This window comes from Polypterus senegalus, unplaced genomic scaffold, assembly GCF_016835505.1.
Source record: "Polypterus senegalus isolate Bchr_013 unplaced genomic scaffold, ASM1683550v1 scaffold_119, whole genome shotgun sequence".
In the NCBI taxonomy this organism is placed as follows: Eukaryota; Metazoa; Chordata; class Cladistia; order Polypteriformes; family Polypteridae; genus Polypterus; species Polypterus senegalus.
The window spans coordinates 323,013-347,038 of record NW_024383076.1 but is presented as its reverse complement, the minus strand read 5'-3'; the positions used below and the strand labels follow the sequence as shown (position 1 = coordinate 347,038).

At 37.3% G+C, this 24,026-nt stretch overlaps 1 protein-coding gene across 3 annotated transcripts in view; it reads left to right on the top strand.

The window, feature by feature from the left end:
- LOC120521306 (butyrophilin subfamily 3 member A2-like) overlaps nt 1-24,026 on the top strand; it is a 58,863-nt gene that overhangs the window by 449 nt on the left and 34,388 nt on the right. For 2 of the 3 annotated variants that reach the window (XR_005632086.1, XR_005632087.1), the window contains exons 2-4: nt 594-644; nt 1,136-1,180; nt 3,088-5,150. Coding sequence is in view for 1 of the 3 variants with exons in the window: in XM_039743018.1 (XP_039598952.1) it covers nt 5,140-5,150 (11 nt within the window). In the remaining 2 variants the exon portion in view is untranslated. Of the gene's footprint in view, nt 1-593; nt 645-1,135; nt 1,181-3,087; nt 5,151-24,026 lie in introns of those variants that run through there. The other variant, XM_039743018.1, reaches the window with a different exon arrangement.

Genomic DNA, 24,026 nt, shown 5'->3' with positions numbered 1-24,026 from the left:
CGTCTTGCCGTTGGTGTTTTCTTCATTGCAACTATTCGCTAAAGTTAAACAATTCTAATTAGACGAGTAGAATTATGCATTTTTATTTTTCAAAAATCTGAAATGCATTTAAAACGAGGGCTAATTTCAGCCTTAGAATAACTCATTTTAAATATTAATTACCTGAATTTTATAATCGTCAGTAAAATTTCTGTATAGCAGCTAGTTTTAAGGAAAAAAAAAAAGTTTGTATGTTTTCAAGAGCATAGATGTCCTTCAAATATTTTCTTTGTCATCATAAATAAAAGTATACCTCCAGCAATGGCTACTAGTGAAATACATTGCAGCATGCTTAGTGTTATTTTGATCATGTTCTTTTGGCTGCACCCGTTAGGGGTCGCCACAGCAGATCATCTTCTTCCATATGATTCTGTCCTCTGCATCTTGCTCTGTTACATCAATCACCTGCCTGGCAAATTTGAACGATGTAATGAAGTGAAATACTTCATATAGGTGTCTGTAGTTATACTTTGTGTGAGGTTTGCTCTAATTTTCAATATAATTGGTCACTTATTTTGTGATTTTTAACTGGTTTCTTTCCTGGATTTTTTCAGCTTCACAGTAATATGTTTGACTTTATCAAAGAGGGTTACCTGTCATTGTTGGTAAGTATGCTTTTATTTTAAATGTCTATGAATGATGTTTTTCATTGTTTTTGTTTTCATAAATGCATGAAGGTTAAAGTACCATTTACAACGAACACATTTTTTTTTTTTTTAGGTATACGTGGGTACTGTGGGGAAACAGTTAAATATTTGGGACCACTTGTCAGCTGTAATTTAGCAAATATCTCTAAATTTAGATTAACTTGTTTTGGGAACTTCGCTGTTTATTCGTAATACTAACAAATTGCATTTCCCATTGTATCTTTAATTATTATGGGATGTGAGTAATAAGCAAGTATGTACAACTGTACAACTTAAGTTTAAACATTCTTGCTTAGAGTGCATTGTGGTTTGTTGTGCTAAGAAGCCCTATTATCATGAGGGGCAGCTGCATTTAAAAGCAGTTTAAGAAATTTGTTTTTGGTGTAAGCAAATGTAGATGATTACCTGACTGATATTTTCGTCAATGAAAAATTGCCTCTGTTTTTCAGTGATTTAAATGTGGAAGTGCGAGGACTGTGGTGCAGCATTATCAAGTAGGTACCACTTGCTAAAACATTACAGACTATAACTTGGGCAGTATGGATGCAGCCACAGTTATCCATGTATATATGCAGATTGTCCATGTACATTCAAAACATGGAAGAATGTAATGTGTCACATATATCGTACACTTGGCACACAGGAATTGCCTGGAACTATAGAAATATGTATGTTCCACTGTCTTATGTTCTTGTGATGAACTTGCCTCAAAGCGAGATTTCTTTATTCGCATTGGTTTACATCTGAGAAATAATGAAATGATTACTTGCAAATTTCTTGGTTGTATGTTTCAAACTAACGTTTATGGCACTTTCCATTGTGATGGGCGGCCGGCATTTTAGTCCGGCTGGGACGTCCCTCAACAGAAGAAAGCAGCCTTTTTAGGTCACTACATCCCCCGGGACTCTAGATGGCAGCTCCCCTGGATGGAAATAGTTCCTCGGATTCCCTCAGGGCAGTATGGGACATGGAGTCCATCTCTTCAGCCCTGTTGGGTGCCATGGGAGCCGCCTGGGGGAGCTCACCAAGAACCCGGGGAATATTACCGTGATGCTAACCCGGAAGTACTTTGGAGTCACAAGGACGGAAACCCGCAGTAGTTCCGGGATATTTGAAGAAGGCGGTTGACCCGGAGAAGGAACACTTCCAGGTCATGGACTTTAAAAGGATTCTGGGAATACCCAGCAAGCCAAGCTGGAGTTGGGTGGTAGAGTGACAGAGCTGCTGGGTGGAGAGGAGGATTATTTTTCTTAATTATTGTTTGTTGTATTATTGGAGAATTGTGGAGTGTGTGGTGCTTTGTGCACTTTATTGAAGAAAAATATTAAAGAGTCTTCTTGGTGCTTTAAAAGTGTCTTGGACTTCTGTCTGGTGGGTTCAGTGGGGCAACGGCGACTCTAGCGTCCACACCATTCACACAAAAATAGAAAACACAACCTTCATACTGTAAATGATTTTAAACCTGGGGTTGTTCACGTTACTGTACAATTACAGAAAATGCATACAGTATATATTGTGTGTGTTTCTCGGCAATCTGATTAGTTGAATAGCTACGTTTGTTGACAAATTTGGTGTACATTGTCCTTGTAATTTGAGAATTCTATTTTATCAATATATTCATACACTAAGTTACTAGTCAACTTATTTTCATATAGAGTGATATCGATTTAAGAAGAGATTGTGTTTTGAAAAGCGTCTGTCTGTCTTAATGAAGATATCGGAAATGTTGTGAAGGAATACTTGGTAAGCAGTATAACAATAAAGAAGTTATAAATTATAAAATCTGAGAAAGCATAAATTGAACATTAAAGCATAGTCTGTATGTTTACAGCCCAACTCGTTTGACACTTCATGTCTCTCTGCTGTCTTAATTTTTTTTCTTCTGCTTCTCCTCTTTAGTCAGACATGATAGGTTTATCAATGGAAATTTAGAAGATCTTGCATTTATTACAGTAGCTTTAAAAACTTGAGGCTTTTTTATTTTTATTTGGTAAGCTTTTAAGGCTTGATTATGCAAATACTAACTCTTAAAGATCGGAGCACCAAGATTACAAACCATATAGCATCTATTTCAATGGCATTTACATGACACTGAAGCATATACTGCTTAAAATGCATGTTAAAAAGAGTGTACAATCTTGGGATAAAGATGGTTGGCATATAAACATTCAGCAAAGCGAATTTCTAATGGATTGAACCAACCACACACACACCCCTGAAAAATCTACAAACGTCTCAAATAACAGAATTTTTATTTGTTAGAGTCCATTTAAAGTTAGGAATGGTTCAAATGAAAACCAGTAGATATTGGTTTCACAGGAGTAAACCTGAAGGTTATTGAAGTAAAGGCTATAATTTTTCAGGCATGTGATTACTACTAATTTTATTTTTGTGTTCTCAGAATTGCAAGCCAAATGATGCTGAGAGGGAGACTGAACAGACGGCCATGGGGATATATGTAATAAGGAGAGAAGGTGAAGATGCTACTGAGGAGTCAGGATGTATGTGTCGTACTTGAGGGTGTTGAAGTTCTTGGTGAACTAAAGAATATTGTTTCTGCTTTTATCGTGCTGTTTGGCCTGATCTATGCACTCAACCTGAGCTACCCTCATGATTTAAAGTGTACATTTGAAGTTATTCAGAAGGTCATAATGAACATGGATGGGCAAAAGCTTTCTCCAAAAGTGCAAGCACTTAAAATTAAAATGCTTCAGTGATCACCATACACACAATATTTTCTTTTGTATTCTGATTTTTTCCAAATTAGAAATGGATAAACGCAAGTTAGAGAGGCAAATTCTTTTGCTTTCCTTCAAAACTATTTTTATTGTGCAGCTTTTTGCCTCTGACCACTGAAGGAAATTCTTGAATTGATGATTTTTCCCCCAAAAGAGAGAACCTGTTTTACCGGCTTGCTTATTAGACATCCTGAGAGCTTAAAATGCTTATAAGAATTTGTAATTGAACTTTGTGTAAACAAATGTAACATATTGAAAAACAAACATTCATTGAGATTATTAATAGGTAGAACTAAATTTGTATTCACTGCTTAAACAATCAAAATGTTAGCATCTGTCTGTTTCTACATTATTTACACTTTGTAAAGGAATTGTAGATGTTTTTCCAAAACTAAAGCATAAGTTATGTTAAGTATGTAATAAGTAGTGATTTATGCAAAATAAAATTGACACCTGCTTAAGCAGATATTTAGGAATTGTACATTTTCATTGTTCATCGGACTGATAGTAAAAACACACTCTGTTCAATGAAATTGTTATGTATGTACAGTGTAGCTGTTTAATCTAAATGTGTAAATGAGTGGTGTTTCAGCCTTAGCCCCTAAATCTTTTTTATATATATATTATAGTTTTGATATAAAGTATTAAGGGGAGAAAATAGCATATGAGCAGCCAATAAGCTTGCGGCACTTTAATGTGTGTCTGCTTTTTAGGTGGAACTAGGTTAATTTTATTTAGTTGGAGAGACATGATGTAAATGGATGGAAATTTGTCACATAATTAAACTGTAAAATTACCATAAAGTAAATATGTTGAATTAACATGTAGCGATTGGTTTAAGTGAAATAATTTTAAATGTAAACAGTCTGTAATAACCACTAAATATAATCAATCCGGTTAATTTCTTTGGGATTTGAGTTACAAATTTGGATGGCCTTATATTAACTAAAATAAATCTTTAAATTACAATGTTCATTTCTTTGAAATGGCTCAATTTAGGTGGAAATTTTAGTGGCCAGTCCAAATCAAAGCAATAAGAATCTTACTTCCTCTCAGATCTTCAGTGCTTAACTTTATAACAGTACTTTCTAACACATTACAACTTAACAGCGAAATAAAAATTGTAAGTCTAGATGAGGGTATAGTCCTATCACCATTCGAATATAATGAACATGTAGCCCTCTAACTTAAGTGTCAACATAATTTTACACTCCTTGCAATGTTTTTTTTTTTTTTTTTTTTAAACTCTTTAACTCTTAAAGTAGACCTTGTAAATCTTACTTTGACATGATACTTTTAAAACAAATTTTCTTGGCTTTTAAATTGTACAGTCAATCTCACCGTATTTTTCTGTTTGACAAGTATAGTAAAGTAACTAAGCACATACGCTAAAATTGCCTAAAGGTTTCACTTCTGAACAATGACGTGCTTTCCTGCAGTGTGCTCTGTTATGCTCCAGACTTCGATGGTATAGCTTTACAGACGAGTTCTTATGACATTTTTGCTCTCTGCCTCTTTAAACGCGCTGCTCTTAAAGGCGAGATAAAAAAAAAAAAAATCTGCGAGAAGCTAGAACGAAGAGGACCACTTATACTTTCTGCGTTCGTTATTAAGAAACCAAACGAAGTAACAAGCAAAGAAATGTCGGAGTATGTTTGTTTTGTTTGTTTTTAGACTGCTGCCCCCGTGACTTCCACCCGAATAAGCGTCAGAAGATGCATAAAAGGTATGTTCTACTAATTTTACAGTGCGTTTATAATCAAGCAGGGTATCTCAAAATAAATCTTTTGAATTTTAGTAATTTCAATAACATTTTAAAATGCAATGCACAATCAAAATATTATACATTTATACATTTAATAGGTCTGCTCTTGATTGCGACGATGCTTCCTCCTCTTTTTTTTCCGCTATAGCAGACATTTCATATTTTATTTGTCTTGAAACGCCCCTCGATGTAGGATTTTAAGAAGGCTTCTTTTTTTTTCTTTTACTTCGTGTTGATTCCGTAACAAAACGGGCTACGCCTTGATCTGCTCTCCTTCTACAGAACTAATTGCTGCTTTAGTGTGCAACATAAGAAACGAAACAATAACTGTGAAATAACTATGGATGTTTTAAACGGTTATGCTTCTATATAAAGGGTGTTGTAATTTCAGCTCTATCTGAAAAATCGATTTCGTTTCATCTGCCCTGTCATAGTGTGTGTGATTTCTCTGTAGGGGGAGTTACACAATTCATCTATCATTCTTACGAAATGCTACTTGGCTTGTATTATTATTGCTATTATAATAAACTGGAATACTGTAACCCATTTATGCTGCTTGTGAAATAGTGGCATTAAAATTTATTTATTTTTTGCATTATTCACTGCTGATACTTGCTCGTTATCCTCCCCCAATAATTTCAGTTATCCCACATTCAAACTGCTTAATTCATTCACTATGCATTAAATGCACTTATTTGTAATTCCTTACAAAAACATGTCGTCCATAAGCTGAACACTTAAGAAAATACTTTTTTGGCTTTAATTCATTTTATTATATCGGGTTAGTTGAAACGACATTGCTAAATTGAGCCAATAGTGTATGTGCTCCCTTCTGTTTGCAAGCATGTTCACCCACAAGCCAGCTCAGGATAAGCTCGTTGGAAAATTGATGGATGTTTGTTTTGTTTTTTTGTTTTCCACCTAATTGAATTAAGTCCATCTAATTTAAAAATAACATTATTTTTAACATTAACATATGTTTACTAAATATATTTATGTCAACTTGACAAAGTTAATTAATCCACACGTAGATGATTTTAATAATTCTAAAAAAAGTCATCTCCAGTGCAGTTCAGGGGTTATTTAAAAATAGCTAGGTTATTTTGGGTGTAATTATCATTTCAGCAGCGTTTATACTATATTAATACAAGTAAAGTATATGCAACAACTTTTTTTTTATTTAAGACTGTAGTGTAAACATGCTTTATCTTCATTGATTGCACTTGTGAAATTTATTATCATAAAGATGAAGGTGCTTTTATGATGTGTACTCTTAAAGTAACTCTTTAAAGGCACATTAATGAGTTGTGCGGTTCTTCCTAGAACTCTTGTTTGCCAAAGAAACATTTTTGTTCTGTGAAGGGTGCTCTGCATATAAAATTTGGTCTTTGAAATTTGAAAAGGTCCCTGATTTATTGGACAAAAGTGGAGGCTTCCTGGCAGGATACTAACAGATTAACATGAAAAGAAACTGCATGATTGTGGGCAGGAGAAATCCTTTTAACATCAGGATCACAGAATTTCACAAATGTTCATCAATAACAGTTATTTTTCTGAATTGGTTAACAGATCTAAATAGATAAAAGATGTTGAAAAAAAGCCACCAGATGAACTTCTGTTAGAAAAAGGCATAATCCATCTGGTTTAGGAAGAACTTGTGTTATTATTCATTTGTTCCCTGTGTACTTGTAAGCCTTTGAAATGTCAGAGTAAAGCAACATATGTGTGAAAAGAACTCAAGTATTGCTAATTCTACACGTACATTTCTAAAATGGCCTGGACACATTTGTTGGAAAGCCCAGAAAAAAAATAAATAAATAAATGGATTTGAGTGACTTTTCAAACTTGCTGTTTTGCTGAACTGAGTACTCTCTGAATCCATTGTAATACTCCAGCCAAACTTCCTATCTCATGCCCAACACTGCTTGCATGGGTTCTAACCTTTTGAAATCCTGCTGTTTACTATTTATATACAAAATTGATGGGTCTGTAAATTGGCGTATGTGAATAATTGTGCCCTTCTATGAATTAATGCTCAGTCCGGATTTATTTCTAACCAAATGCTCGATGCAGTCTTTATGAGCTGCACTTCTCTCAAAAAAAGTCAGATGAAATGATCATTAGAACAATCTAGATGAGAGCAAGCCATGTACAGCATCTATGGTAAAAAGAACATTGAAATTTTAAAAAGAAATATTGGAATTATTGATGGCCTGCATGCTGGCAATAATACATATCTATTATAGTGCTTTTCATCTATCTTTAGTTGCACGGTAGGACTGTTTTGCACCCTTGTCTCTTTTTCCACGTATAAATTTGTTTTTCAGAGCAGGAGTTGCGTTGTTTGCATTTATATTAATTTGCTCTTTGACTTAATGACAATTTGTTTTCGAAAATTTTTTCTTTTCTTTACTATTTTGTAGTGATCAAGGTACAAAATGTCCCTACCTGTTGTCTTGGTCATAAAACATGAAAAAATGTTAAATTGTAGCTATCTGGGGGAAGACATACATAATTATCTAAAGAAGTCAACAACAACCGTTAAAATTGCCGATTGTGTTGCACCAAGAAATGCTCTGCATGGTCTTGGCCTTCTGATCGAAGTGCACTTGCTTAGAAGTGTTTAACATATTAAAATCTCATGATCCACTTCACCGATTGCTTTTTGTTTTTTTACAGTTTGTGCAGAATATCGATATGTTTGTCTTCCAAACGGCATTGAATTTCGTTTTATATTTTTTAAGTTATTAATATTTTTGTATTCTAATGGGGTTTCCTATGTACACAACGTGGGCGTTTGAAAACTGCTTTATAACGATTTTTATTCGTTTAATAACAAACAAGTGGGCTTAAGTCCATTTTAATATGACACATATATTCCCTGAAAAAAAATTATCCGCGGATTTTTTGTGTTTAATAAGAAATAAATACCGGGATCTTTGTAAATTGAAAACGCGTTGTTAACCGGTGCTTCCGGTAAGGTTCTGCAGAAGATGTCAGCCCTGAAGCCGTCTTCCGAATCACTGTTTACCGTTGGAGCGCCCCTAGATGGAAGTCAATCGGGAAACGTTATTTAATAAAGTTTTCTTCATCGTAAAACCTTACCAGTTTTCCATTTAATCAAATATATACATATCAATTTAAGTGTATCTGTTTAATTTTCCAAACATACATATCTGTATTATGTTAAGTGCTTTGTAAAACAATTTGTAATCGCTATGAAAAACGCTATATACAGCTTTTGTAAACTGAATGTGGATTTCCAGTGAAGAAATTATTGGGCAAAAACATCTACTGTATATTATAATTTCAAGTGTTAGTAATGTAATTTAAAAAAAAAATCCCCAAAAGTGTGTTTAATCTTTCTATTACTTTTAAGAATACTTTTATTGATTGATTGATTGATTGGTAACTTACTGATACTCTCAGACAACTGACATAACACATAATTTGTTCTCCAATTCACTTAATCCATTTCAGGGTCAGACAGCCAAATCCTGGACAAGTGCCATGAGCATGGGAAAGGCACTATATAAATGTATTATTATTATTAAGGTGGCAGTCTAATGCGTGACCAACTCATTCACATACTGGGGCCAATTATGAATCATAAATCAACTTGACCTGCCTGTATTTTTGTAACTAGGACAAATTCTAAGCACAGGGAGAACATGCAGAGTTCACATGTACAACAGTTACAGTAGGTGTGGTAGTAAAACTCAGGTTGCTGGATCTGTAAAGCAGTGAGACCACCCAGCGACCACCATGCTGCCCAACTTATCAGCAAAAGAAATCCATCTCTTCATCCATGTATTCATTTTAAAAGGCCTCTTAGTACAGTTCAAGAGCAAAGGTGAAGGAGCCTACCCGGGCAGCATGGCAAGCAGGGCAGCAAACAAGCCCAAATGGGATGCTTGTCAATACCAGGATGTAGTCTCACACACACACACACACACACATTGGACAAGATCAGAATTTCTGATTAATATAATCTACACAGCTGTGTCACATGATGACATGTCATTTTGTGACTCACTTAATCCAGACCAGGGTCTCATATAGAGCTGGAGCCTATCTCAGCTAGCATAGGGCACAAGGCAGGAACAAGCCCTGGGCAGCATGCTAGTCCATCACTGGGCAAACACACACAAGGCCCAGTTTAGCATCACCAGTTCACCTAACTTGCATGGCTTTGCACAGTGGGAGGAAACTGGAGCACCTGGAGGACACCCACACAGACAAGGGGAGAACATGCAAACGGCAAACCTGGTCACCTTACTGCAAGGCAGCAGCACTACAACTGTACCAACATGCCACCCTGTGTCACTTGATGTGAAAGCAAAATTCCATAATGTTGTGAAAAAATATACAAAGATATGGAGACAATGACAACTTTATTTCTTTTGCACACCTAATACTGTAGTACTAGGGTGTTGTACCATGTTAGCCATTATAAATAGGATGAAAAGTCAAGCAAAATGACACCTTTTATTGGCTAACTGAGCAGATTTCAATATGCAAGGGTGACTCAGGCCCCTTCTTCAGGCAGATATTATCATTTCATATCACCCATACATTATCATATCACACATACATATCTTGCCTGAAGAAGGGGCCTGAGTCGCCTCCAAAGCCTTCATATTGTAATCTGCTGAGGTGGCCAATAAAAGGGTTCATTTTTCTTGACTTCTCACTACACACCTAATACTGCAAGTTAAAATAAAGCCATTTATTACTGTACAGTTTATTCTCCACATTAACATTCTAAGAATTAAAATCATCTGATTATAATCACCATACTGTCTCTACTAAAGCCATTTGTTTCATGTTTATAAAAGGTTAGGCTTTTGAGAAATTCTCTCCATGACGACTGCCATATTAGAAGGCCTCAATATCAGGCCTTTATGTTTGCTATTATTTTATTAAATGTAAATGGTCTTGCTAAGATTCAATTGTCATTCTATACAATAAACAATATTATTTAAGTAATGTTCTATGTTGTTAGTATAGTAAAATTATTTTAATTGCTAAAAATAAAATATAACATTAATGTAAATCCTTATTTTCCTATCATTTCTGTTTATAGAGTGTGCAGCCTTGACTTGTTTGTGCCGCACATGCAGATCTGCTTGTTGTATTTCAGAAGGTTTATGATGTCATATTGTATTTAAATTCTCTAACATGAACAGCAGTGAAATAAGAATGCATAGTAATATAAATTGTAACCCAAGGTTAAAGTGCAAAACTCAAATAAGCAACACATTAAAAATGCTTACCTGAATGCTATCAATAATGAGAGTAAAATAAATCAATTGTAATAATATGTAGCTAAGCATAATTATGATATTACAGCAATAGCAGAAACTTGATGGGATGAGCAGGACCAGGACGGACAGACAGACAGAACTGAAAAGAGGGGCCAGGTGGGGGGTGTTGCTCATTTTGTCAAACAGAATTTAAACTCAAGGCCTCTTCATTTGGACGATGAGCCCACCTTAGGGAGGTCGTCTGGATTTGTCTGGAAAGCATTCAGGAATGAGGCCTTATTTTAGGAGTGTGTTAGAGACCCCCAATGCAGTCACCAATTCAATTTACTAATATGAACTAACTAACTAATGTAACCAGTGACTGTTTAATAAGCCATCAGTGAGGGGGGAGCCTGTCTGCTGTTTGTAATAATCAGATAGAATTGAGGGAGTGCATGTGATTGGACCACTGAGGTCAGCTGACCAGCATATCATACAATTCTCAGTGTTTCCGAAGAGCGAGGAGAAACAGATGTGGCAGAGCACGAAAGGAATAAACTGAAATAAGCGTTTAAGTGTGTAGACAGAGCAAAGAGCAGTGGAGCCGCTTTAATAACATTTAAACGGGACACAGGACAAGTTCAACCCAGAATCTGAAAATAGCAAATAGAAAATAGAATTAGAAAATAGCAAATACTTTCCTGTTTTTAAAAACAATCTTTGTGTAAGGTAACGCGAGTTTCATCGCTTCATGTGTAAATCACATCAACAGACACGTCTCAATTTAAAATCAAGAAAAATTCAGCATTTAATCTAATGCATTGTGAGTCATTATTAGTGTATATGCTTTAACGACTACTTAAATTATTTTTGTCCTGCTTATTCCCTCCCACTTAGCATCAAAAGCACCAGAACTTGTCCCCTCAGACAGGGCAGCCAGACGACACCTGCAGTCAGATGTGCTGTTCCAGTCTGAAGGGACACTTAAAATGACAGGCATGTCACAGCAGTGTGGGACAAAAATCCATACAGACATATGGAGGACAAGAAAACGTGACAGAGACAGAACTGCAAATCAAATAACTGCAAACTTTCAGGAATAAATGGTCAAAGTGGGCCACTAACAGCCCATCGGAATTCTGGACCAAAACAGTAGTGTTTGATCAGTGGTCTGTGATATTCTTCTAGCGTTTCTGTCTTCTGATTATTGATTTTTCTAAAAAAAATCACACTAACTGTAAAGGCCGTGGTCTGCTGAGTTTCATTTAAGTACAGTAACATGTAAAAGTGCTCAGTTGGTAGTGAGACCCTCATCATGCCTGCTTCCACTCTCATAGGGGGCTTGCTTCTTGCTGTCCAATGTCAGCTGGCCAACCCTGTGCAATTCTGTCATTTAATCTACTGTCACTATGCCTTATAATACAACAAAAAAGATTAAAATGTATGATCTACTTCTGAATGAACATGCAGCAACAATACAGGACTGAGTACAACTACACAACAGACCTAAATGATTAATGTGAGCAAAAAAACAAAAAAAAAAACATTCAAACTTTATATGAATAAACATCATATAGAGTACTGTACATGCATATAGAATTCATCAAGTAGAAACACTAAGAGTAGGAAGACAAAAAGAAATCAAAATACATATTGCCAGTTATCAGAGCGCTTTAATCTAATGCTATACTGGGTGAATTCATCCTTAAGGTTTATTAATGACACCAGTCCATTGATTATATGAGACATCTTTGTCCAGTATGAGGGTGTTGGGACCTGCAGCCCACTGTGGGAACAATGGGCTTACAATAAATGTATAGGAGGGGGGCTGACAACAAACCTGTACAGATAAACATTTAATAAAATGTCACCATTTCAGGATACAAAATGCCTTTTTTTTGGCATGTTACAAAAGTTCCCAACTAATATTACAGATGTGCCCTTCAGGTTACAAATGTGCCCCTTTTTAGGTTACAAAAAGGCCCTAACATCCATCTATCTATCTATCTATCTATCTATCTATCTATCTATCTATCTATCTAAGTATATAATGCCTTTCCTATCTATCTTTTCTTAAATATGCAGAGGCCAGCAGTGGCAAGGTTGTTGAGATAGCTTTGGCCTAGCTTAACATCCATAAAAGTCACTGACCAGTGTTGTCGTAAAAGAGAATATGCAAGAAATTTTTAGCCTCACAAAACAGCACTGCATAGCTAAATATAACACATTTTTATATTTCTATTTTTAAAATTAATTAGCACCTCTGATTTCTGAACGGATGCATAGAACCCCTGTTTACAGTTTTACGTACGGTAAAGCAAATGTGCACTTTCTGAGAATGTTTATAAACAAATTGAGATTAGATACACATCAGGCTATACTTAAGTCTTGGTCACCCAGTTTGTTTTTTTAGGTTTAAAAGGAATCATGTTTAAGTTATAATCTTTAACAAATTTAATAAAACAAATTAAGTGAGAACATTTAGAGTTAGAGCAAGGATTCAGCGGGCTGGAAGAACTTATTCCACGTTGGTTCTTAAACCAATGATACCCCATCAGCTTTTGGAGATTGATATAATAATGGTAGTTTGGTCTTAAAGACCTACAGGTTGTGTGTGGTGAGATGTTTTGATTTCCTCTCTCTTTGTGGGGTGGCTCCACATTCTCTGATCACTTCTTGAACCCGGGACCGCTGATAGTTGTAAACCAAGAATGAGATGGGAAAATGTGGCCACACATAGGCAACAAGGGGTTGGTGCAAAAAGAATCAGTGATATTATTTTAAAACCAACAAATAATAAAGCAAACAGTGTCTAAAAAGTGCTGTGCATTTATAAACAATCCATAAAATCCAGACTAACTTTTGGATAAAACCAACAATTTTAAAATTCAGATCAAACAGTTGCTTATTTCAAGATAAAACCATATCAGCAGTTAGTTTCTCTACAGCCAGCCCAGAGTGTCCTTCACCACAAGGTCCCCTAGATTGCCTTCCAACTGGAGGAGACACAGACAGTCATGAGCAACACCAACTGCTTCGACCAGCATCCTTTGGGACAGGCACAGCCAGACCTCTATCATCCCATATGCCAATGCGGCGTTACCTGGATACATGGGAGATTCATTCACTACTCCCACTCCTACGCTGATCAAAAGGAACACCCAACAGAGTGCCATTCATTTTGCTGCACTTGAGGGTCTGGTTGCTCGGTCTCCTCTGTCAGGTGCAGATACTGCTGTCTGGTTACTCCAACATTTTTTTTCTTCTCATCCTATTGTCTAATTGTCTCCCTTTCTCTGCCATGCAGGCTCTCTTTATAGCCCTGACTGGGTTCAGGTTCTGTTCTCCACCTGCTCCAAGGTGGGAATGAAGCATCTGACTGACCCGATCAGCTAAGCACCCCGATCAACCTCGGAGGGGCACGTGCATGTTCACATGTCTGCACACTCTTACTTACTTACTTACTTATGCCCTCCACCCCTTCCGGGGTATGGGCCGCCAAAGGTAGATCTCCAGAGATTTCTGTCCTGGGCCATTCTTTCTAGTTGACTCCAGGTGTAGTCCATCCTTGTGATGTCTGCCTCAAGGTTGCGTCGCCAGGTGTTTCTTGGACGGCCTCTCTTCCGCTTTCCTTGGGGGTTCCATCTGAGAGCCTGTCTGGTGATACTAGTTTGCGGTTTATGTAGGGTGTGCCCTATCCATCCCCATCTTCTCTTCCAGATTTCTGCTTCTACTGAAGGTTGGCAGGTCCTTCCCCATAGATTGGTGTTACTGATGGTATCTGGCCATCGAATATGGAGGATCTTTCCGAGACAGGTGTTAATGAAGTCTGGATTCTTTGGGTGGTGGTTTTGGTTGTCCTCCAGGTTTTGGCCCCGTACAACACTACTGACTTCACATTGGTGTTGAACAGACGTATCGTGGTGGTCAAGGTCAGTTTTCTGGAATCCCAGATGTTCTTGAGCTGGATGAAGGTGGCTCTTGCTTTGCCGATCCTTGCCTTGACGTCTATACCTGTATCTGCACACTCTGGGGCTCACAATTATTTATTTAAAATTGTGCTTTGCCACAGACCACTTATCACACTTTTCGTTCCTCCTTTATTGCCTAACGGGACAGTTGTTTTGTCAGTCTTGATCTCTTGCTGTCAATGCAGGATTGATGGTATTAATTTCAGTGATGGGTACAGTTTTTGGGATGCTCCAAAATGTAGGCAATAAAGTAAGATGAAATAATAGTACTCATCCTGAAATTGTGTGTTGTGATGTGAAATTTTGCATACAACTTGATAAATATTTTGTATGTCTGTATTTGTAACTTAGGCAATGCAAATGTAATTTAGTGTTATATTAGTGAGAAGCATTCATGTTTACCCCCTCTTTTTCGGAATGGGTCTCTTTGAATTTTACGATAAGGTTTGGGTGAAGTGCCTTAAACAAGATTGGCAAGTTTTCCCCTGCTATAGTCTCTCAGCCAATCCCGCAGGAAAGCCAGGTTGCCTAATTGCCAAGCTTTACCTTAACATATGGTTTAGTGGGGGTAGCAGGTGTGAAGATGTTCTGTTCCCCCCATTGGTCTGAAGTATAGCTGTTTGGAACTGGCTTGTATCAGAGGCCTTTAAGTACCACAACGTCCTATTGGCTGTAGGGACTGGACAGAAGATCTATAAATTTGCTCACTCCCTCCCTCTCTCTCTCTTATCAAACTGCTGAATGACCATCTCACACCATGAACTGAAAAGAAAAACACAATGGAGAGCACAGTTCAGCAGCCATATTGAGACAGGCATGTGGCCTGTTCTGAAGAAAGCTGATCAAAATGAGAACTTAACTAGAGGCATTTTATGTAACTAACAAGTCTGTGTGCCGCCTGAAACTACACATCAATATTTATCAGGTTGTGTGGTTGCCAATATTCAAATGTACTTTGCATATTGTTATTATTTATAAATATTATTAATAATACCTTATTTAAATTGTAACTTAACTCCTGCTTGTGTTTTACTACACCTAACTGCCTGAGGTTATAGATGTAGTAGGGAAGATGAGGAGAAGTTATATACTATAATACTTTATAAACAATGGTAGGTCTGGGAGATTTCAGGCATTCTGACAAAGGCTACACATTAATAATACAAAAGGGGAAAGTAGAGCAATGTAATATTCTACCAAGACAAAACACATCGGCAGTATTGTATATTTTTTTCCTCTGCTAGTAAAATTCTTATAAGTGACAGTGCATACAGTATTAAGCACTCTTAATGGTTCTACTATGGATGTCCTTTAGTACATCAGATCTAATGCAGCCTGCCTATGAACAGGTTGGTTCACTATGACAAGACTGAAGAAATATGAGCGAGCTTTAGATGATGAAGGCTAGGATAATTTGCATAATATAGCTGTAAAACTCACAACTTACACCAATCAACTCAGAGAGACCAGCATATTCCATTATAAACTTTCTGATTTGTAAAGATAGAAAGGCACCATGATATCTAGACATCTAATCATTAAATAGGAAATACTTATATAGAAATACTCCAGTTTATAAAAGCTATATGATCTCATCCTCTCCTTGGCAATTATACTGATACAAGAAGTTTTTGCTACACAGAAAATTTCCATTACACCCTCATACCTTCATGTAAAAAGCTGAAATGGCTTCTGGCTACTGTATAGTAAAACCCTTATCTGGTTTAGAATTATCTTTATTATGGTTATCACTAAATGGAAATGGATGGCATGTTCTGCTATCTTTTCTAGATGGATGTCAGTCTGTGGTGATATGTCATGCCTCTTATCACTTAGATATCCTTGTACTTTTTTGGTGTGTGCTTGATTATGTTTTCTTTTCTTTCTGCAGTTGCATTTCAGTTTTACTGAATTTGGGTAAATGACTACATTTTTTGCAACATCCTCCCACACTGGTATCACTTCTCTTTTGAGATGAATACTTCTTTAGTCACAGTCACATGCGTTGTAGACATTTTGATTCAGTAGAATCAGTTCCTTTGGCAAAGACCACAGATTTCTTCTAAAAAGAAATCAAACATGTGAGCTAGTTTACCATAGATACAGTGGGATGCAAAAGTTTGGGAAACCTTGTTAATAGTCATTATTTTCCTGTTGTGAAGGATAGCCGGCCATTTATCCCGGCCAAAACCCCCAAGCCGCCAGGTGGAGCCCTCCTTGCAGTGTGGAGGTCCCCAGAAGACCAGCAGGGCATCATGGACATTGAAGTTTTTATGCAAAGCCCTGCTGGATGCCGTGGGAGCCACAGGAGGGAGCTGCAGGGAGGACCGAGGGCTTCTTCAGGTGCCCTGTGACCCGGAGGTTCGTCAGGAAGAGCACGGACTTCGGGGTTGAAGAAAAGGACTATTTACCCTGACCCGGAAGGAATAAGGACTTGTGGACTGTTGGGCAGAAACACTTCCGGGTCAGGGAGTATAAAAGGACTTTGGGAACTCACAGACAATGAGCTGAGCTGGATGGAAGGGTGGCAACGTGTCTGGGAGCTGGAGGATTGGTTTATTTGAGAATTGCTGATTTATATGAGTATTGTGGTGGAGAGTGTGCTTTGTGCACTGTGGAAGAAAAATAAAGTCAACATTTGGACTTTTACCTGGTGTCTGGAGTCGTGGACAGGAGTTCAAGGGAGCGAGGACACCCCTTATCGTTCACACTGTATAAATCATTGGTTGTTACGATAAAAAATGTCAGTTAAATATATCCCCTTGGGATTAATAAAGTATCTATCTATCTATCTATCTATCTATCTATCTATCTATCTATCTATCTATCTACAGTGGGATGCAAAAGTTTGGGCAACCTTGTTAATAGTCATTATTTTCCTGTATAAATCGTTGGTTGTTACGATAAAAAATGTCAGTTAAATATATCATATAGGAGACACACACAGTGATATTTGAGAAGTGAAATGAAGTTTATTGGATTTACAGAAAGTGTGCAATAATTGTTCAAACAAAATCAGGCAGGTGCATAAATTTGGGCACCACAAAAAAGAAATGAAATCAATATTTAGTAGATCCGCCTTTTGTAGAAATTACAGCCTCTAAACGCTTCCTGTAGGTTCCAATGAGAGTCTGGATTGTGGTTGAAGGTATTTTGGACCATTCCTCTTTACAAAACATCTCTAGTTCATTCAGGTTTGATGGCTTCCGAGCATGGACAGCTCTCTTTAACTCGCACCACAGATTTTCAATTATATTCAGGTCTGGGGACTGAGATGGCCATTCCAGAACGTTGTACTTGTTCCTCTGCCTTAGTGGATTTTGAGCAGTGTTTCAGGTCGTTGTCTTGTTGAAAGATCCAGCCCCGGCGCAGCTTCAGCTTTGTCACTGATTCCTGGACATTGGTCTCCAGAATCTGCTGATACTGAGTGGAATCCATGCGTCCCTCAACTTTGACAAGATTCCCAGTCCCTGCACTGGCCACACAGCCCCACAGCATGATGGACCCACCACCATATTTTACTGTAGGTAGCAGGTGTTTTTCTTGGAATGCTGTGTTCTTTTTCCTCCATGCATAACGCCCCTTGTTATGCCCAAATAACTCAATTTTAGTTTCATCAGTCCACAGCACCTTATTCCAAAATGAAGCTGGCTTGTCCAAATGTGCTTGAGCAGACCTCAAGTGGCTCTGTTTGTGCTTCCTCTGCATCACTCTCGCATACAGCATCTCCTTGTGTAAAGTGCGCCGAATGGTTGAACGATGCACAGTGACTCCATCTGCTGCAAGATGATGTTGTAGGTCTTTGGTGCTGGTCTGTGGGTTGACTCTGACTGTTCTCACCATTCGTTGCTTCTGTCTATCTGAAATCTTTCTTGTTCTGCCACTTCGAGCCTTAACTTGAACTGAGCCTGTGGTCTTCCATTTCCTCAATATGTTCCTAACTGTGGAAACAGACAGCTTCAATCTCTGGGACAGCTTTCTGTATCCTTCCCCTAAACCATGATGGTGAACAATCTTTGTCTTCAGGTCATTTGAGAGTTGTTTTGTCACCCCCATGTTGCTACTTTTCAGAGAAAATTAAAGGAGGAGGGAAACTTACAATTGACCCCCTTAAATACTCTTTCTCATTATATATATATATTTAACTGACATTTTTTATCGTAACAACCAATGATTTATACAGGCAAATAATGACTATTAACAAGGTTGCCCAAACTTTTGCATCCCACTGTATGCTATGATTCAGTGCTTTCAGAAATGGCGAAGGCATGATGCCTCCAAAATGAATCTCATTTAAATGATTCTTATACATTCCTTACAAAATGGTAAAGGATTTTAACCCAAACTACCTATTGAAAAATGCAACTTTTTTTTTTTTTTACATTTTATTGATTTTATTAAAATCCAATAGCATTCCATACAAGCAAGTCAAGTTTAACAAAAATCAGCTCCCACCCATGAGAAACAGAGCTAGGCCAACAAAGTAAAACTTTAATAATAGTAAAAATAATTTAAAAAAACTGAATAGATAAATGAATATATATTAATAAAAGGCAAAGCCCTCACTCACTGACTCATCACTAATTCTCCAACTTCCCGTGTAGGTAGAAGGCTGAAATTTGGCAGGCTCATTCCTTACAGCTTACTTACAAAAGCTGGGCAGGTTTCATTTCGAAACTCTACGCCTATTGGTCAAAACTGGAAGGTATTTTTCTCCATTAACTGTAATGGAGTTGAGCTGGAATGACGTGGGGTGGAGTTTCGTGACATCATCACGCCTCCCACGTAATCACGTGAACTGACTGTCAACGCAGTGCGTAGAAAACCAGGAAGACCTCCAAAAAGCGCTTAAGAAAACATGCATTATATAATTGAGAAGGCAGCAAAACAATAAGAAGCGAGCGAGTGACATATACCACCATATTCATAAGTGCTGCTACCTCGGAAAGAAAGCAAGGTGTAAACCTAAACTTTAAATTAAGTTCATAGACAGGCTACGCTGCGTTCACATGCCCACAGGTAATGCGGGATACAAGTTTAATGAGAGGACGCAGGATATAAACGAGAGTTTTGATCACTTTGTAACTAAGTTAAAATTGTAGGTGAAGGGGTGTGCTTATGCAAATTCTGAGAGACTGTGTTTGTGGGGATTGACAGTTAAGGGTGGGGAGTCACGCCATCATCTCCTCCCATTTACCTCATTTCGCTCTGAGCTGAGCTCAGCTACGCGCCTTCTCAAGCAACTTCGTCAGACTGCCACCAAATACTCACAGAAAAATCCACAAGTTAATACACACGCTGTCTCTAGAGTTTCTCCACACTGAATCCTCCAGGCACTACTTACAAAAGGTCACATTGACAATCGTGTTACGTTATTTTTAAAATCTTTCCTTTTCTTAGCACAAGCACAGCTGAGAAGCTTCATGCATGCGCTCCATAACGCTTAAAAATAATGCATTTAATCACACTTTGCATTACAAGCAAAGGGGAGCTTTTGTCAATGCATGATTTCCTGGTACACCGATTACATTGATCAGTGCATCCCGATTCATTTTACCCTCGCACCACCTTAGTTTGAGAAGAAGTATGAAAAATATGAGGTTAACACAGAAAACAGATCACCAATTCAAGCTTTATGAATAATCGATTCGCCATCAATAATTGTTAAGGTAAAGCCATCCTCCTTCCATTTTATAATTTTTCCACCACTAGCCATGATTAAATGAACGGTAAAAAAGTAAGAGCAAAGCGAGGGTGACTTATTTAGGCAGGCATATATATGACAGCAACACTCATGACAATGTCAATCATGTTACGTTATTATTAAAATGTTTCCTTTTCTTTTCATTACTTTTTAACACACTACTTCTCCGCTCTGCGCTGGTATTTTGCTATATATATATATATGAATGACCACCAAAGAGCGCTGAGACTTTTGATATCATGAACGGTCTGCAAAAACTGTGGTCTCCTGCCCAGCAAAGTCGAGCAGCTAGCGCGCGTGCATAGCTGTGCCGGCCTTTGAGACGCTGACTGCGCTTCTGCCTTAAGTCAAAGTGAGCACTTTTAATTTTTTTCATCCGCCCCCGAGCTATAGCCCAGACAAGTGCAAACACGGGACCCCTTTTCTACACCACGGCAAAATAATATTAAGGCGATTCACACTTTTTTGCACGTGATACGATTATGAGGTCCTCAGCTCGGATTATGAAGATACGCACAGGAGTGGAGGACTGACAGTGCCATCACAGCGGATTAATGGCGGGACGCCTCACCAGTCTACACAAGACCCATCGCGACTGTCCCCAAAAGGCGATCATAACGTCAGCGAACACATCTCTATACTATATAAAAGAAAAAGGCAACTTTCCTTTCTTTACACCTTTTTTTCCTTTTATCCCAAACCAAAGCCTTTCTCTCTTAACACTGCAGAGGACACAAAACTAATTTTCTTTAAATGTCGGTAAAGCACATTACCAGAGGCACAAATTTGAACGTTCACATAGAAAATGTAATTTCAATGTACCTGTACTTCTTAAAACGTTAATGTTTTACTGTTTAATAACTTATAGACTATAATTTATTATTTTTCCCTTGCACTCAGTGACCAAACCTATACACACACATATAGACACATACAACATACACACACACACACATACATACACACATATATAATTTGTGTGTGTGTATGTATGTATGTGTGTATATATGATGTAGATAGGTATGTATGTATATGTATATATATATATATATATATATATATATATATATATATAGTATATATATGTGTGTGTATATGTAGATATGTATATAGATATGAAGATATGTATGTGTATATATATATATATATATATATATGTGTGTGTGTGTGTGTGTGTGTGTGTGTGTGTGTGTGTATATATATGACAGCAGCAATCCAAGCTGTGAGAAAACAGTAAAAAGGAGGCTGTCAGACGCTGTGGTACATTTTCTGATGCAGCTACGAAAACAACTTTGTGACGCTGCCAAATACACAAAACAATTACTATGACAATTATGTTACATTATTTTTAAAATGTTTCCTTTTCTTTTCATAACTTCTTTAACACATGACATCATAAGCACGGGTATTTTGCTATATATATATATCACAGCGACACTCATAACAGTGACAAAACAATTACATTGACAATCATGTTACGCTATTTTCAAAATGTTTCCTTTTCTTTCTCTTTCCTTCTTTAACACACTATCTCCAGCTGGTATATATATATATATATATATAGATATATATATATATATATATATATATATATATATATATATATATATAGATAGATAGATATGAGAACAACACTCATATCAATGACAAAACAATTACATTAACAACCATGTTACGTTATTTTTAAAATTTTTCCTTTTCTTTTCGTACCTTCTTTAACACACTACTTCTCCGCTGCGAAGCGCGGGTATTCTGCTAGTTAAAAATAAAATAAAAAAGGAGAGAATGTGCCTCCTCTGTTTAAATGCTTATTCTAAAATCTTATTGATCAGATCCTGCCGGGTTCTGAAAAAGTTTTGTACAGATCCTCTAATTTGATTTTTTCTGGTTTCAATAGTATAAAACATCAGTTACCCACTGACTTAGAAGAGGAGAGTTAAGATTCTTCCAGCTGAGCAAGATTAGCTTACGTGCCAATAGTTTGTAGTAAAGGTGATCACAGTTTGTTTGTACTTCTCCACTTTAAACCCCTCTGTCAGCTCACCAGACACAGCTGTTAGTGGGTTAAGAGGGATTGTGATACCAAGGCATTCTGAAATTCCTTTAAAATGTTTTGGTCCAAAATTACGTTAATTTGGTGCAGGCCCAAAACATGTGACCCAGTGAGGCTCTCGCTCTGGTAACATTTTGGACAATTTTACATGAGACACATATGCTCGATATATAATTTAGAGTTGAATAATTGTATGCGGGCAGCACAGTGGCGCAGTGGTGGCGCTGCTGCCTCGCACTTAGGAGACTTGGTTTCACTTCCCTGGTCCTCCCTGCGTGGAGTTTGCATGTTCTCCCCGTGTCTGTGTGGGTTTCCTCCCACAGTCCAAAGACATGCAGGTTAGGTGCATTGGCGATTCTAAATTGTCCCTGGTGTGTGTGTCTGTGTGTGTGTGTGCCTTGTGGTGGGCTGGCATCCTATGATGCACATTGTAATAAGTCCTTATTTTGCTTAGGAAAGACGGTAATTAATGTTTGGTGAAAAGTTTGAGGTAGAATTTTATAGTCTCTAGCTTCTGTAAATGTTGCTAATAAAAGGGGAACTAGATGATTTGTGAATGTTTTATAAAATTCAGCAGGGTAGCCATCACGGCCTGCTGCTTTCCCAATCTGAAGTTACTTTATAGCATCTAGTAATTCTGATAGCGCCAGAGGTTTATCCAATTCCTCTGCACTGAGAGTATCTGTAATGCATCCAGAAATGCATTAGGTTGTGTCTTGTCTTCTTTAAATCATGAGCAATATAAGGACATGTAGTAGTCTCTAAATGTATGCATTATATTTTTATGGTCATCTATGATTTTGTCTCCATCTGTGTTGGTAATTTCTGGGATTTCATTGCGAACTTCTTGTTTGTGGAATTGTTGAGCTAAGAACTTATTAGCTTTCTCTCCATGTTTATAATAATGTAGTCTTGATTTAAAAGTGAGTTGTTCTGTTTCTTTAGTTGTCAAGAGGTTGAGGTTTGAATGCAGAGCCTGCCTTTTCCTGTGAAGTGCCTCATTTGGACACCTGGCATGTTCTTGATTTATTCTAGTCATTTTGTTGATTAGCTCTGATACTTTCTTGGTTTCCAATTTACTTCTGTGGGAAAGATATGAAATAATCTGTCCTCTTAAGAAGGCCTTCAGGGTTTCCCAGAGTATTCCTGCAGAAACCTCTGAGGATGTGTTTCTTTCTAAATAAAAATCGATTTGCTTGGATATAAATTCTGTACAGTTCTCATCTGCTAATTAAAGTGAGCTAAGACACTAGCTGTGAGATGAGTACATGAGGCATAGTGATATTAGTTCCATGATCAAAGGGGCATGGTCAGAGATAACAATAGCGTTGTACTTACAAGATTTAATCACAGGCAAGAAATTGTTATCTATCTATAATGAAATAATTCTTGAGTAGCAATGATGCACTAGTGAGTAGAACGAATATGTTCTTGAGTTTGGGTTTAGAAACCTCCAGGGGTCTGATAAGTTGTGGTCAGTTACAAACTGTGTAATTGCCTTTGCGGTGTTAGATGTCTTCACCCTGTGGCAGGAGACCTAACTAGGTCTGGATTTTAAACACAATTAAAGTCCCCAGCCATTATAATTTTATGAGTGTTCACATTGGGAATGGATGCAAATACATTTCGGATTAAGTCCCTATCGTTCACATTGGGTGCGTAGATGTTTATCAAAGTCAACTTTCAAATGATGTCATTCCTGACCATCTTTTTTGTCAGTGACAAAATTTGTTTTAGTATACTGTATCTAGTTTTTAGTAACATTGACATTTAATCTATTGACTGCTAAATTCGAGTTAGCAGGCCAGTATTCTTCCCAGCTTGCCCAGAAAGGCTCTCTTTTTTGCAGCTTGACTACTCATC